We start from the raw sequence: 17,931 nt of genomic DNA, 5'->3' as shown, positions 1-17,931 counted from the left end.
TTTTAAAGTCTTCCAAGAAATTTTCTAGGATATTCTAGAGTTTTCTCCAAACCTCTCCAAGACTCTAGATTCTTTTCCTTTAATTTCATGTATAACTTGTATGATAGTGGCGGGTCATGACACTTGGCACCAATAAAGCATATAAAAAATAGGTTTGAAGCAATTATAGTAGCAAAAAAGTTATGTCGAAAATAATGAAGAGAACAGTAACAACTAAAACAATGAATTGAAGCAAAAGAAACACTAAAACGAACATCAAAGAATAAGTTAGTAAGAAAGTAATAATAATAATAATATTAAAAAGGGTACTAAACAATGCTTGTTAACTACATATTAATGCGACAAAAATGTATATGGAATTTCCAAAGGATAAACTTTACCTTTCAATCGAAAGTTCCAAATGATGTTTGAATACTTCAAAATAGATTTTAAACACGCTTATTCAGTTAAAAATAATAACTTAGATCGTGTAAACATGTGTATTTTCAAATAGATGAAAATGTTACTGAAATATATTAGGAATGTTCTAAAGCTCCCAACCATGGTGTAAACTTCACATCTAATCAAGTTGAAGTGATTAGCAAATCCACCAAGAAAATTAACAAATCATCTGCATTATGTGGGTACAAAACTATGTCATCAATTGATAATTCTACAAGCTCGTTATGTGCAACGTTTAAACTTCAAGCCTATTCTCCATAAAAGTAAAATTCTCGTCTTTAATTTGTATACATTTGTCATTTAGAAACAAGAGTTTAAACATATATGAGGGGGAAAACACGATGAATTCGAAAAATTTTTTTTTGCTATCAACCATACAGAGATGCGAAAGGGAAGATAGTAAACTAAGAATGTTGTGGACTATTTGAAAGGTTCAAAGGACTATACAGTACAAACTGGATATGATCACCTTCTATCCAGTATCGAGTTACTCTTCATACTCTCTATTTTCTTCTAACTATAAAAATGATCGAATGAATTACTACAACATTTTACAAGTATTCAAACATCTTTAACAGCAAATCTTACTAGGATTGCAACCTTGGATCAAGAAAGTAAAAAGATTAAAAAGAATCCTAAGCTGCAAACGTACAGATTTTTAGTTAGAATCGAGAACTAGTTGGAAGTCTGACTGGGCCAGCACCAGATACAGCGCCCGCTCGCCTTTTTCTGAAGTATATGGTTGAACCACTGACAATAAGTAAACCCAGCATAATCACCTACATAATGCAGATCCGATTAAACCATTCGGAATAAGAATTAGGCATATTATCAATTAATTCCAACATATTTATAAGAAAGAGCTTGTTCTTCGACTCAAGCAATGAGGTTTTTTAATAGAGCTGTTCTGCAAGTATAATAGGTCTTCTTTTGACACAAGTTGTGAGGGTGAAAGACTCATCCTTCTGATGATTATATCGAAACAGTGTGAGGCAGCTTACTTTGCAAGTTCAGTCACACGTGAAGAAGGAAATGAACACAGAACACCCACAGCATGCCAGCATCAAATTCGATGTTAAGGTCCATGAAAACAAGATAAAGATCTCCCAATTAGCTTTGACTAAACCTAAAGAATTTCCCACGTCCAAAAAGAATAACACCACACAACTTGTTTATCCCTATGCAGTATAAGAGCAGCCAAAACTTCCAAAGCAAGCTTGTAAACTGGTTCACATCAGTTTTTTAATTGATAGCAATGGTGTCCGAACCAACTTGTGAACACCTTAATTATTCAACCGGGTACTTGTTATCTCCCACCAAAACATGTACTAGGTAACTTTGCCCACCAAGGGAGTGGTCATATCACTCATTCAGGAAAACAAACCCAGGAAGTTTTTGAAACAAGATGACTAGGTCAGTAGACCTAAATTTAATAGGATACGAACTTTTCAACCTAAATTTATCTCTTGACTACACATGACAATCCAAGAGGAATCTACAGGAATTGGGGATATTAAGTCCTCATAATAGTCTCTCCATTTTCTGAATACAATTCAACTATTTCTTTGAAAGTTTCATGAATCGCAATATGCCCCTCTGCCTCGATTAGCTTACCTAGTTATATTTTTTCACATTTAGAGAGGAAATGCATTAAGCCTCCTTTCCTTCCTTTCAAAGTCCTTCAATTAACTTGAGTGGTCTTCAATAACAAAAGAAAGTATCTATTACTTCTCTATACCTCAATAACTTGCGTTCTTTTTCCAGAAAGTACCTCAAACTTTCACCATTAAAACTTGTTTAGTTTTCAGGTATTTCTTTACATTTTTGCCCTTCAAAATGAAACAGAGTTTACTGCTTCCTTGGGAAAATTACCAAAACATGATTCTAATATATGGTTCTCACATCATCCAATTTCATGTTTTGCTTTTGGATAGCAGTGAAATGATTTCTGAATACTAAAACCAGCAACCATATTGAAAGAAACAGCTAAACATGTTGTCGAATGTAAATTGGATGATTCTCCACAAGACAGTTATGTAAAGCAGAAAAAGTATGTACTTACCTCAAACCCAAGTACTGACAACTTCTCTTCATTTATTGAAAGAACACAGCTCCTATAAGTTATATACGTACGTATTCCACTCTTTGACGAGGATGAATCATCCAGCAAATTTCTTTGTCTTACCGAGGAGGTAAGAGCTTGTTCATTGTGCTTCATGACATGTGGCCTTACTGCAGTATATGTGTCCTCCAGAGCAGATCGGTTCTTCTTTCCTTTATTGTTGTTCACTTCCTTTGAACTAGCTTTAATCTCTATACATTTGAAAGGGATACGATATCCAGTTTCACTGCATCTATACTTTTCATCTTTCTGAAAGCACATCCGGAAACATCACAAATTTAACCTAAAAAAATGCAATCTAAACAAGCAGTATCTTAACATCACTTTGGTTACTTGAGACAATAACAATTATCATTCTCCTTCTCCCTATACAATTCAATAAGTGCTCCAATTTACTTTCAATTTTGATAGCTAACTATATCACTTAATATTATGTTGCGGTCAATATCAATACATACAACTTTCTACACGAGAAATTTGTTACGAGTAACAACATTAGATATAATAAATAAATTAAACAGCACTGTGTTGTGCATTTTATCACCACAGTATTGATCAACTACTCCTTGAGCTGAGGGTCTATCAAAAACAACTTCTCTATCTCTAAGGTAGCGGTCCGGTAAGGTCTGTGTATTCTCTACCCGTTTCTCTACCTCCAAGATAGTGTTAACGTCTGCCTACACTCTATCCTCCCCAAACCATACTTTGTGGAATTACACTAGGTATGTATCCGTTTCTCTACCTCCAAGGTAGTGTTAATGTCTGCCTACACTCTATCCTCCCGAGACCATACTTTGTGGGATTGCACTAGGTATGTTGTTGTTGTTGTAGTACTATCGATCAACTACAATCCGCTTCAATTTATACAAATCAACTGTTTTCATTTGCTCTATTCAGGCATATTTTTTCCTAAATCAAGCAAAATTGGAATTCTTCCTAGCTAGTTGATCATGTAACTCTACAAACAAATACGCCTCAGCTAACTGAAAACATAGAGATACATTAAAATCAAAACTGAAACAGTGATCAATTATCAATTATCAATACGAAGGAAATAAGAGAGAAAACCTTTTCGGAGTAAGAACAAGGAACACAAGGACCAGAAGGAGAACAATCATAAGTGATATTTGTACCAATAGGCGTCTCCTTGAAGCTCATCAGATGTCTACGCCCTATGATTCCGCTTTCATCTCTATGTTCTGCTTCGCCATTAGAGATTGCGTCGAGCCCTAGGGATGAATTTGGAGATGAAGAAACTAAAAGGAAAGAGAAGGAGAAGGAGATGATGAAGAGATAAATCGCCGGCGAAAATGGAGAATCCATACAATTGATTGTGTCTCCGTTTTCTCACCGCCGATGAAGTTTCGATTTGGAGGTTTCTGAATTCGCAGATCTCCTCTAAGTTTCTGTAAATTGTATTACAAACCCCTATAGTTTGTATTATATCTATTTTGTGCGCATAGCTCAATGATTCATCCTATTACTCTCAAATGTTTATATTGTGGTACATTGCCATATAAAAATTTGTATGAATTTACTATAATTTAATTAAATAGTTTCATAAATATAACTTTGTAAGATATGGCATAATTGCGATTATATTTGAACCAAATATGTCCTTAATGTATGTGTAGGTTAATTAGTCTTTTGTTAAGTTTTACGTGTTATAAAGATATTTTTGGCCAATTATTTAATAACTATAGGAGGATGATTGCGCCAAACAGTTTATCAAAAAAATGTCATTTTAATTTACGGTATAAAAAAAATTAAAAAGAAAAAGAATGTTTAAAGACATGTGAATTAAGGTCGATCAAATTTATTTTCTTTAGGCCAAAACATCAAGGTGGTGGATTACTACAAAAATATAATCTACTAAGAGAAAAATACAAGCGAAGAGGTGTAGATCGCCTTCCCCAAGGAAATTATAATTGAGGAAGATGAAAAGAACGAATGTATTATTCTTTTTAAATTTTCTAATGTATTCTATTCTTATACTCCCTCCGTCCCTATTTAGTTGTCCATATTTTCTCTTTTAGTTGTCCCTATTTAGTTATCCATTTTTACAAATCAAGAAAGGACAATAATTTTTTTTTTATTATACCCTTATTTAAATAAAGTAAATAAACTTATGAACTTCCCAACATTTATTAGTTATCTTGAGTGAATTTATTTTGAAATTGTAAATTGTACTATAAAGGTAAAATTGTAACTTCACTATGCTAATCATTGTTACCTTAATCTGTGTGTCATTTTTAAAGTGGACAACTAAATAGGAACGGAGGGAGTAATAAAATTTTGTTACAGGCCAAAAGANTTCCTATTTAGTTGCTCATTTTGACAAATCAAGAAAGGACAATAAATTTTTTCCTATTATACTCTTATTTAAATAAAGTTGTCATAAATAAAGTAAATAAACTTATGAACTTCCCAGCATTTACTCCCTCCGTCCACAATTGTTTGTCAGGGTAAAATCATGCACATCTCTCAAGGAAAATTTAATACAAGGTGTAATTTGACTAATATAACCCTACTATATCAAGAATATCAAAAGGCCACATAACTTTTCAATTGAACTACACAATCATTAAGGGCAGAATTGGAAAAAAATGACTAATTATTTCTTGATTGTTTAAATTGACAATTAATCTTGGACATCTATTTTTATTATATCTGTCAAACAATTGTGGACGGAGGGAGCATTAATTATCTTGAGTGAATATATTTTGGAATTGTAAATTGTATTATAAGAGTAAAATTGTAACTTTACTATGTTAATCATTGTTACCTTAATCTGTGTGTCATTTTTAAAATGGACAACTAAATAAGAACAGAGAGTAATAAAATTTTGTTACAGGCCAAAAGAGTCGACCCATTAGTACACATTTAGCACTAAAAAGACTACTTACCTAGTAGCATGTGCCTAAATTCTAACAGTGTGGTTAATGTTAATTGATGACACATTGACGCAAGGCTCGAGATTGATTGTTGATCTTCTCAAAAGTCCTTATAAGGATATTTAGTTGTAAGACGGCCTTTTCATGAAAAGGTATCATAGCATGTTCTGTTACAAATATGGACCGGTGCTAAATCACTTCAAGTTACACCAGAAATGAACCTTCCATATTTCCCCCTAACAAGTATCTCTTCGCTCTTAATCAAACCATGTCTCGCAATCTGATTCGCCCTTCTACTACACACAATATATCCCCATACACTATCACATCAGAGGCGTATCTAAGGGGGTCACCGGATTCACGTGAATCCATGGTCCTTTCTCCAGATCATAAGTAGTAGTGTTATATTTAAAAAATATATTAAAATATAGATGTGTGAACCCACACTTGAAGTATCACATAATATGATTATGACTGGGCGCACTTCTCTGAGAGAGGTTAGAAATTTGAATTTTATATTTATCTTGTTTTATTTTTCTTTCTAAAATTAGATAACACTTCTCTAAGTGGTAATTGGTGTGTGTATATATATATATAAGAATTAATTTTAGACCTATAATTTTAAAATTTTAACAGTTTTCAATAGTAAAAACCTAAATGTCTAATTGATCAAATTTATATCATAGATCGACCTTTTATAACAGTGCATCCATCATCTCAAAATCCTGGATACGCGTCTATATAAATATTATGAATTTCACATATTTTTAACCTTCTTCTCCATTCTTAATTTATTCTCTATTTTTTTTAATACTACTATTTTAAAAAAATCCACAACTAGAGGCCACAAGGAAAAGCATAAAAACAGAAAGAAAGGCAAAACAAGAAAACAAGGGAGAAAGGGAGGAAAAGAGACACTAACTTTCACATGGTAGATTACATAAAAGAGGGACACCATTTGTAGTATTTTTTTTATTTTGTGTGGTCCATTAAAGAAAATGTTGACCAATTTAATCTAATGAAACTTCAAGACAAACACATAAATAATATATCACGAGAATCCCACGTTTTAAGGTCGGAAGTAGTGTTTTTCTTTATTATTGTCTTTTGCCTTTTTACTCAATTTTGACCCTTGTATTCTTCCTACAATTTTGGTTATGTCTACTTGGAAATGTTGTCATGTAATGCAATCACATTTGCTCAATATTCAACATCTTTCTCTCCTTTTACTAGAAAAGTTATTCGATAAGCAAGATCTTTGATTGACACGCCTATGTCGGTGAAAAAGAACAGGTACTCAAGTAAAATAGTTGAAATGCACATACACCATGTTTTAAAGTGGTCCAAACTCAATGTTGACAATTACCATAGAAGTTGATGATTGAGTTTAATAAGCAAATAAGCTACTTAAGATATTTTTATTTGCTGCACTTGAGCTTTCGGAAACAACAGTTCTAACTTGTCTAAGTAGGGGTAAGGTCTGTGTACACTGACCCCCACTTGTGGAATTACATCGAATATGTTGTTGTTGTAACATAGGATATGGAGAACCACTTTGTAATGTGATTAATAGCATTTCAATAACGTACTCATTCATAACTGAATCATTTAAACATAGATTGAGTAAAAATGTGTCAAGAAAGTACAAAGATCATGCATTTACTTCTCAAACTATACAGAGTTCTCAAGAAATACAAATGCCATAACTAGAATATTCAAAATTCATAAACATTAGTCTAATCATTTCAATCCTATAACCTAATCTTTATGATCATGATTTTCTTTGGTCAAGTTGATTGGAAACTCATCAAAGTGTTCAGAGAAACAATGTTCTTTCACCATGCTCTTCAAGGACTGATACACTGTGTACATCGAAGGTCTATCTTTCGGCCTTGAAACCACACACGAACATGCAATTTGAAGAACTCGCAAAATTTCATCATCTTGACCACTTCCAGCAAAAGCTTTGTCAATCGCATCCTTACTATGACCTGAGCTCGAAAGCTGATTAACCCAATCGACTAAACTACCTTTGAATCCCTCCTCTGCATTACCCGCACCAAGAGGCTTCCGCCCTGTCACCAACTCAAGCAGCACTACTCCAAAACTATACACATCCCCTTTCATTGAAGCAACCAACGTGCTCGAATACTCAGGAGCTACATAACCAAACTCTCCCAAATCCCCATTCACAAACGAACTATCATTTGAGTCAGCAGAACCAATAAGCCTTGCAAGCCCAAAATCCGTGATCCTAGCATCAAAATCATCGTCTACAAGAATCACATTCGAGCTAAGGTATTGATGCACATATGGCGGTTGACACCCATGATGAAGCCAAGCTAATCCTCTAGCTGCACCAGCAGCAACCCTAACCCTTGCTAACCAACCAAGCTCAGAACTATCATTTCTAATACCAGTACTAAGATTACCATGTAAAAGCGAATACAAACTTCCATTCTGCATATGCTTATAAACCAAAAGCCTTTCAGTATCAACAATACAAAATCCCAATAACGGGACTAAATTCGGGTGTCTAAGCTGTCCTAATCGATTCATCTCAGACCTAAACTGTTTTTCACTAGACTTACAACTACTCAACCTTTTAATAGCCAATGCTGATCCATCAATCAACATAGCTCTATAAGAAATACCAGTTCTAGTTGAAATAACAATATTTTCACTAGCAAATGAATTTGTAGCTACTAGTAAATCATTCAGCTTAATCTTATTAATAGGTTTTTGAAACAATGTCACCTGAACAAGCTTGTAAGTTCTCAATTTATCGACCCAATAATCACTGATACCACCACCACCTTTACCGTCACCGAATTCTCTATCTTTCTTACTAGGCTGAACTAAAAACCATCTCCAAATCCCAAATCCAAGAATCAGTGATGCAGCAGCACCAAAAACACCAGCAGCTATAATAATAACAAGATTTTTGTTACTCAAATTACTACATTTAGATCCAATTGGATTCCCACAAAGCCCATCATTCCCATCAAAATCATCTTTCGAAAACCGGTCTAAATCATCAGGAATTGAACCGGAAAGGCCATTGTTGGACACACTGAACCGTTTCAACCGGTCGAGCCGGCCGATCTCAAATGGGATCGACCCAGTAAGTTTGTTGTCATTTAGAATAAGGGTGTTCAAGAATTTGCAGTTAATAAACTCAGGGGGTATGGAACCGGAGAAAGAGTTGCTGGAGAGATCAAGATTGACGAGATAAGGTAACCAAGAACAGATTTGAACCGGGACTGGACCGGAAAAAGAGTTACCAGAGAGATCAAGAGATTGAAGAGAAGTACAGAACTGAAGGGCAGGTGGGAGTGAACCGGATAAAGACATTGAAGGAAGTTGAAGAGAAAGAAGGCGGTTTTCTTTCTCATTCCAGCAAGAAACACCAACAAGTTTACAAATTGAAGCTACAGAAGTGTTTGAGAATGACCAAGATGAGAGCTTGTTTAAAGGGTCAGAAAGTGCAGATTTGATACCTTCAAGACATTTAACATCATTTTCAATGGAAAAAGAAGGGGTTAATGTGAAAATGAGGAAGAAAAGAGTGAAGAAGAAGATGAGGTTAGTTGATTTTGCTGTCATGGTGGGTGGGTTGAGTGTGGAGAAGTGAAGTGAGAAGGGGGTTAGGAAGAAGAAGAGGAACAGAGGGGGAAGAGAAAAAACAAGAATGAAGAGGCTGTGCTTCTTGTCATTTGACTGAGGTTTGAAATGACTAAAGACTGAGAAATTGGGACTTTTGGACTTTTGGTTGTGAGAAAAAGACATTTGTTACGGAGAGTCATGTGTCCGATTCGGTTTTCGATACTCATATTATTTTGTAACTTGAATTCGAGATATCTGATTAAGATTCTATCATAATGCTTATTGATAATTGTGTAAGTCTTAATATATAATATGCCCATTTTATTTATGACAAGGGATATTTGTTGCCCCCTTTGGGTGAGTACATAATAAAATCCCCGATCATATGTAATAGCTCGTAAATCACATAAGAGAGGTAACTCGCACTAAGCAAGTCTGGTACAATGAGATCGACTTAGAAGGTCAACCTCTTACTTTTACGGGCAAGGAATTTCGAAGTTGAGACCTTCAAAATGAAAGTCCCAAGTCAAACTAATGGGTGGGTCATCCCGAAGGGTATATATGTCCATTAAACTTGTCAGTATTTTTTATTTAGATACTCGAACTAAATTTTTATCAGCCAAACATATTAACTTCTAATAAAATGTTGCCAACATGGGTTGTGGTGCACTGGTGAGAGTGTTTCACTCTTAACCAGACGTTTCAGGTTCGAGCCCTGGGTATAGAGAAAATCTTGTTGGGAGCGTTACCCCCGAATGGGCCCTACAGTGCGCGATCCGAATTTAGTTGGATGCTTCAATATGAGCTCCGGACACCAGGTGGGAAACCAAAAAAAAAAAACTTCTAATAAAATGTTTAAATTAGATATTTTTATTTCAAATTTTGAAAAAAAAAATTGGGTGTGTTTCCATTTGTTTGTTCGATAAAAAAATTTACGGATCAACTTCAAGTAGAAAATATGTGTGTTTTAAGGCTTATTGAAATGAGTGTATATAATTAAAATAAATAATTTTTATATGATTAACTAAATTACTTAATAGATAATTGAGAAAGCACAAAAAATATAATTACTAAATTTGAAGAAAATGTCTATTGAAATATTTTATTGGGATTTGAGGTATTTGATTAAAATATGACTTAATTCAAGTGTTTAAATGAAATATCTTAGATAAATTTAAGGGGTCGATAGTGTATTGGGCCTTGATGTAGGGATATTGTATACCTAATAGATAACTAAGGGCATGTATTTTGCCACGAAAATTGTCAAATTTGACAATGATAGTTTTTGTGTTTAAGTAAAAAATGATATAAATTGGAGTTATTATGATTTTTTTTAATTTTGTAAGCTATTCAAAGTGAAATAATTTATTGATGTTTTTCAAATTTAAATTTAGATTTTTTTAAAATTTGATGATTAACATTAATTTGCAAAATTCAACTCATGGAAAAAATATATGGTCAAACACCCACTAATTAAAGTTGAATTTATCTAAAGATAAACTCATGCTTATGTTGTTTTAGTTCATTCATAACATGTTATACGTAATTGTTTAATATGATTACCTAAAGTAGATTTTGAGTTTTGATATTAAAGTTAGATTACTATTGTAATATTTATTTATACCATACTCGATGATGCTTTTAGTATTTTAGCTCATTCATAGCATGTTATATATGATTAATTTTCATATGATGACCTAAACGAGATATTGAGTTTTGACATTAATGTAAAGATATATATTAACTAATTAAAGTTAAATCATAAATATTAATTTATAGGTACATATCACACATTCATTGTTTTATCTCATTTACTAATAGCTTGTTATATACAAGCATTTCATATGATGACCTAAGGGAGTAATGAGTATTTTTCAAAAATCACTTTTTCAAAAAAATTTAATAAAGTCTGTTAGGACCTAACTTTCATTATTAAATTACTTAAAAACACTCGTGAAGAGACAACCTTATGACGTGACCTAATAGTGAGGTCATAATTAAAATAGTTTCAATGATTTAATAAAAAAAAATGAAGAAGAAAAATAGTGTTTAATGAGTTATAAGAGACAGTTGTCAGATGAGAGGAAGAATCGTTAGGTATAATCTTTATTTGGTTTGAGCTCTCCAATTGTACCAAACATCTAATATCGTATAATTGAACATTACAAAAATAATCTCCGATCGAAATACAAACATCCTTTTTTTTATTATTATAAGGCTAAAATAAGTCTTTCATGCCTATGAGAACCGTGGACAAATTACCTAATCTAAAATAAGTGAGGGCCATATTGTTGTGAATTATGATACTATTTGGACACCTTTATTATAGATTTCACAATGCTAATTATCAAATGCAACCATTGTTTTAATATTTACTATTTATAGCAAATCTTGTTTTGTCACGCACTTGTATTTGATTGGTAGTAATTTCAATTTATTTATAACTAATAATACATAAATTAGTTATACACCATATTCAATATTACATGGTGTATAAATAAGTACTTAACAAACCATGATACTAACAATACAAAAGCTATTAATACATCATCGACAAACATGGTTAGAAATAGAATTGTCCTTAATATATTAAGTCAAATAGTGAATATGAAATAATCTCAACATAACTAATTCTAACATTATCAATACACTCTATCAAGTTATATTATTCTTATACATTCCACCAAATAACTTCTAAGATACATCTTTGATAGCTATGCAACTAATTTAACGTCGTAGTATATATATATATATATATATAACATGAAATTGAAGTTTGAGAATTGAGAATCAATCAAGATCATATATGAGTAGAAAAAATAATTATGTGTATCTATCTAGAAAGCCACTTTGTTTAAATTGTTAATTAGCTCAACAAATATAACATGAGGGGGCTTAACTATAAGTTAGAAAGCTCTTCATAAAGCACATGAGACGGATCTAACATTTTTCGTTTAAATTTACAAAAATTCAACAACTTTAATTTAATATGAAGTTGTCAATATAACTATTATATCACATTAATTTTTATATAATTATTTTTTTATTAACTTAAAGTCGTTATGAAAATTCATAATAATCAAATCTTAGACCCAACTATATAAAGTGTTATGATGGACGAAGCATGGGGCTTATATGCCTATTCGTTGGTTTTTTCAAGTAGTTCATATATTATTTGAAAAATTGCTTGAAGCATATCAGAAATTGTTATAAAGTATGACTTCACAATCTATATAAACATGACTTGATATATTTTCTATTATTGAAAATATAAGAAGAATTAATGATTGATGATGTAATTTTTCCTACAAAAATTATATATTTTCTTTTTATTATTATTACTTTCATACATCATTATCTCATAATCGTTCCATCAAAGAGAAGCAAATGAAAGACTTTCTTAAAAATTCTCATAGAATCTAGAATGAAAAGAACTTATCAAACACAACAACTCAAATACACAAAAGTTAGAATTAATGCTCTCTCCCTAAGAATTTGACAAAGTTGAGATTAAGAATTAATTAAAAGTTTACAAGTGTCGACTTAGGATTCTGTCCACTTGTATATATGTAAAACGTCTAATTAAGGCATCATTTAATTTTTATTGTGTCATTAGGTAGAGACCATGTGTTTTGCATTTACTTTAAATAGATTTGACTCTCTTATGTTATTGGAAACTTTTTGTATATATTATTATTATTATTATTATTATTATTATTATTATTATTATTTTGCTAAATATGTTAAAGAATATTTTTGTTTGTTATGTGATACTTTATATGGTTCTTAATTTTCTCAAAACCATACAAGTGTTTTAATATAATTACGGTTGCTTTCATATTTTAGTGGTATCCTTTTTTTGTCAAATTTTGTTTTCTAATTGGCTAAATCTTAAAATTGCAAAAAGAAATACACTCTTTGTTCTGCACTAGAAAATAAAATAAAAACTTTTTATTAACACAATATATTCAGAATTAATAGTTTAATAATAAAAAAATATATATAAGCAGAAAATTCTTGGAAATACTGTAGATTCGATGAAATCTATACGCAGGGCCCCTTTGGGTATCCCCTTTTTGACAACATTGCTTCCATCATAGAATGGCACATACTTTCTTTTGTTACCAGTGATTAATTTGGAGTCGTATCGGAAAATTCTATTTTAGAGTAAAGTATTTTTGACGAAAAATATTCTATATTTTTCACTTGAGTTGGAGACCTTTCTGATTAAAAATAAAGAAGCTGGTGTTTGGTCAGAATTTTAAATATTTTTGGAAAATTAAATTCGAGTGAAGTTTGGATTGAGTTTCTTGGTCATAGGTTTTGAAAATTATTTCACTTTTGAAAGAAAACATGAAACATGCTTTATGTTCATAAGTTTTAAGAACCATTTTTATAATGAATTCGATAATACAAATCCAAAAAGTTATTATGCAAATTACAATCAGGTTTATGCCACAACAAAGTACAACTAAAATAATTAGCTTCAGCATTTCATGCATTAGAGTACAACATAATCAAATGAAAATAATAATTAGCTCAATTTTTTTGTAAGTCGTTAAATCATTGAACTTGAAATTCTTTTATGAGACCATCTCCAACCCATCTCTATTTTACTCTCCATTCTCTATATTTGGAGAGTAAAATAGAGAATGGGTTCTCCAACCACTCTCTATTTCACTCTCTATTCTTCAATTATAGAGAGGTGAATAGTAGTTCTCCAAATTTGGAGAACTACTATTCACCTCTCTATTTTACTTTTTGATTATTATAATATTATTTCTATTATATTACTATCATTTGTAATTATTTTCTAATGTAATAATTTTTCTATTTTATTTTTTAAAAGAAATGGTCACTTTAAATATGTAATTTAAAGTTATTTTAATATTATTTATATTATATAAGATTATTAATTATGTCTCTAATATTTGTAATTATTTTCTAAGTAATATAACATCTAAAACATTATTGATAAGTATACTACTTCCATCCCGAATTAACAATTTTTCTAATTTAATTTTTAATTTTTTTTGTCATTTAAATATGTAATTTGGATTATAATTATTTTTCATTATGAAGTATGCACAAAAATTACATGATAATTCAAACAATCTACTTTTATGTTATATTGATAAATTATTAAACTACACTTTTTAAAGAGCATGCAAATATTTGATGCAATAGTTCAAAATGGAATAGGGAAAGTAAATTAGTACACAAAATAATTGGACACAAGATGAAATTGTTAATTTAAATAAGATTTAGCTACACATAAAAAATAAGGATAAAAAATGCTTATTTTGAACTCCGTAATACATTAATAGAACATTCATGAGTAGGGGTGTGCAAACACCGAATCAACCGATAAAAGTGTTATTGGTTTATTGTTATTGGGTTATTGGGTTAACGGTTTTTTAATGGTTTTTTTAAAAAAATTATTGGGTTATCGGTTCGGTATTGGTTTTTAATATTGGGTTATTGGGTAAACCGATAACCCATTAAGACTAGTAATTTACTACTTTTACTTGTACATAAATATTATATATTAATCTTAATACCTTAGTAGTTACTATCTTTGTCTTTTAGCCTTCAATTCACACTTCACAATGGATTTGAGTTCACAATTTCACATTATAAAAAACGTTAAAATCTAAAGTAAGAACCATATTCCTCTTAATTTCTCTTTGTGTTACGCTTGTATAGTTCTTTTCATCTTTGTTATTATTGTTTCTATTTTATGAGCTTTTGTAAAGTTACATTATTGTGTTTTCGCATCAAATTTATTAGAAAAGTCATATATTTGTTTTATAAATATTTTCTTATTGGTTAAACCGAAAACCGAACCGTTAAGGACCAAAACCGATAAAAAATATATTATTGGTTTGGTTATTGGTTTAACATATTTAAAAACCAAAAACTGATAAACCGAACCGATAATACATAAAATCAAACTGACCGATGCACACCCCTATTCATGAGAATAACCTAATAGTCTTAAAAGTTGAGTTTTTATGTAAAATTTAAAATAAATTTTACGATAATACAATAATTATGATACAATTATATTTCATCAATGAGTTCATTTTTATTTGAATTGTTCGTTAATATGTATTATATATAATATGTATTGCAATTTATGTTATTTAGAAATTTAGAATAAAATATAATTTTATATTAATGAAGAATTTGAATTTTTTTTTTGTATTACGTAAAGATTATAGAGTGATTATTTGCAAAAAGAAGAAATGATTTATATTATGAAATAAGAAAATAAGAATGAAATATAAATAATAATATAATATTGAGGAGAGAGAAAAAGATTCCTTTTTAGAGAGTAAAATAGAGAATTGGATTGGAGTTGATTGTCTGAAAAAATAGAGAATTCTATATTTGGAGAGTAAAATAGAGGATTGGGTTGGTGATGATCAAATTTGAGGCTAAGCAAATAAGGCACTACGGCATTACCAATGAAAAACTTTTTGTCGGTAAATCATACTTTTTCAAGACAAATTGTAACTGAATATTAGTTAAAACTATCTCAAACTAGATATCAATTTTAGGAGCGTGTTTAATGAGGGAAAAAGTAGATAGAATTGATTGGAGTTACAAATAGATGGATTTTGTAAAAATTATTATTATTATTTTGTAAAATATAAAAGTTTGAGGTATATATTAGCTCAAAAACGAGTGATCTTTTAAATGCCAACTTTTTTTTTTCTTTCAGAAACTAAATAAATTTTATGACCAGACAAATTTCGTATTATTTTTTTCAATAGATATTTATAATATTTATGATCAAACGAGTTCTAAATATTTAGGCATACATTTTTTTTTTCCTTTCGATACATGAGATCTACGATCAAACAAGTCGTACCTCGTTGTTTTTTTCTTCCGGCACATGAGATCTTTCCCATCTTGGAGCTAGTCAATCAAAAAATGTGCCTTGGCCCTTCCTTGATTGTTATTTTGAAATCAAATTTCCATCCACTAACCCCACAGAATAAATTAAAGATTACTATATTCTCTTTATTATATAAATGAAGGGAACCATTCTTGAGAAAAAAACACACAACTTTCTTCTCTCTTTTTATTTTTTAATTTATTTTGTTCAATCATGACTCAAAAAAACAAGGTGCAAGAAAAAAAATCTCTTTGTGAAAAAACCATGCAAATAGTGATTAATATCATTACACTATCATCCTTCTCTCTTGCATCCATCAATTTTGGAGGAACAACAAATAAACACCAAAAAAATTCCCAATCCTCAACCAATAATATTTCTAATATATCATCTTTTCAACTAGAAAAAGGGAATTACAAGAAATCACAAATTCCAAAAACCAAGTCAAATTTTTACACATTTGTTAAAGAACATGATCAAGGAGAGAGTAAAAAATCTTCCTCTTGTTTAGTTCATCAAAATAATATTATTGATCATGATCAAGATGGGATTTTTTCTGATTATATCAAGAAATTTCATAAGAGAAATCAAGATGATTTAAGTAATTTGAGTGCTCAAATTACAAATAATAAGGCTTCAAATTATATCAAGAAGTTTCATGAGAAAAATTGTTATGAGTCTTTGGCTACTGCTGGATTACCTCTAATTAGATTGCCTCCTCCTCCTAAATCTCTAGTTAATAAGGCAACAACAGCAGCTTAATTATTATAAATCGATTAATATGTTCTTGTATGTATGTGATTTATATTATCAGTGTAATTTAACCTGATATAACATGTATAAGTTATCATTTATATAGATTATACTGATTTGATTGGATAAATATTTTCTAGACAGTTAGTGCACATGAACAAATCTAATATTATTGTATAGGACTTAAGTTATATATATTGATAGTTTTTTATTACAGTATTATTTTATTACATAATATTTTCGATTTAAATATACCTCATGTTCTACTTTCAGTCTAAAAATATCCCTTTTATATATTTTGGCAAAAATGGACATGTGACAAGATCAGAATTAAATGATCCATCTCCAATTTTGAATACTCGATTCCTTTAGAAACCACTAATTTAACCCATCTCCGACCCATTTTCTCTGTTTTGAGTTCTTATCATGCCCTAATTAATAGATTATACCATCTTTTATATATAGACATCTTCTCTAGAGGTCTCAAAAGTAATTTGACGTGTTTTCAGATGAATCTTCCACTATGGTTAGATTTATAACATTCCTCCAGGCCTCAAAAAGAACCTCGTCTTCAAAGTTCGAATTAAGTAGAAAACGTAGCAATATCCACTTGATATTGTCAACATCAAACAAAGGATTTATAGCAACATTAGTGTGACACCATTTCAACGAACACATGTTCTACAAGGTTCAAATGTAATTAATATATTATAATGGACACATATTCATCGTATAGTATTCAAATCTGCTAGAGTTATATTTGATTTAAATATATAATTATATTTTTATAGAAAGTCGTTGTAAGAGTATAGTGATTAATTAAAGTGTAAATAGTTGTTTGATAGTTAATTGACATTTTCGTAATTCAACTTTTTTAATTTAGTGGTTTTCCACTTTTAAAATATGATGATGACGTGTTGATCACAAATTCACAATCAATAATATCATAGCAAGTAAAAATGAAAAAACTTCAACATAATCTATTTCAAGATACACACAATTTCAAGAATATTTCAAAAAGAGTACATTTTTTAGTAGTATCATACCAAATAAATAAATAAATTTCCATACAAAATATGGAACATAAATCTACTTCAAGGTATACAATTTCAATAATATTTCAAAAAGTACAATTTTCTAGTAGTATCTTAGCAAGTAATAAATTAGTTTCCATACAAAATATGGAACATAATCTATTCTAAGATACACTA

General features: G+C 30.4%; 2 protein-coding genes across 2 annotated transcripts; both read right to left on the bottom strand.

The window, feature by feature from the left end:
- Positions 1-824: 824 nt before the first annotated feature.
- On the bottom strand, positions 825-3,995 carry LOC125867861 (uncharacterized). Its single transcript, XM_049548452.1, has 3 exons — positions 3,632-3,995; positions 2,504-2,812; positions 825-1,220 (listed from the first exon to the last, which is right to left on the bottom strand). Exons 1-3 carry the CDS (start codon positions 3,884-3,886, stop codon positions 1,104-1,106), a joined length of 681 nt encoding a protein of 226 aa, XP_049404409.1. The 5' UTR covers positions 3,887-3,995; the 3' UTR covers positions 825-1,103.
- A 3,051-nt stretch (positions 3,996-7,046) lies between these two features.
- Positions 7,047-9,187, bottom strand: LOC125867833 (probable inactive receptor kinase At1g27190). The gene has a single exon (XM_049548417.1). The coding sequence runs from the start codon at positions 9,061-9,063 to the stop codon at positions 7,216-7,218; it is 1,848 nt and encodes a 615-aa protein (XP_049404374.1). The 5' UTR covers positions 9,064-9,187; the 3' UTR covers positions 7,047-7,215.
- Positions 9,188-17,931: the final 8,744 nt, after the last annotated feature.

This window comes from Solanum stenotomum, chromosome 6, assembly GCF_019186545.1.
Source record: "Solanum stenotomum isolate F172 chromosome 6, ASM1918654v1, whole genome shotgun sequence".
Lineage (NCBI taxonomy): Eukaryota > Viridiplantae > Streptophyta > Magnoliopsida > Solanales > Solanaceae > Solanum > Solanum stenotomum.
Note: the sequence above shows the minus strand (reverse complement) of the source record. Positions and strands in the feature narration are given on the sequence as shown.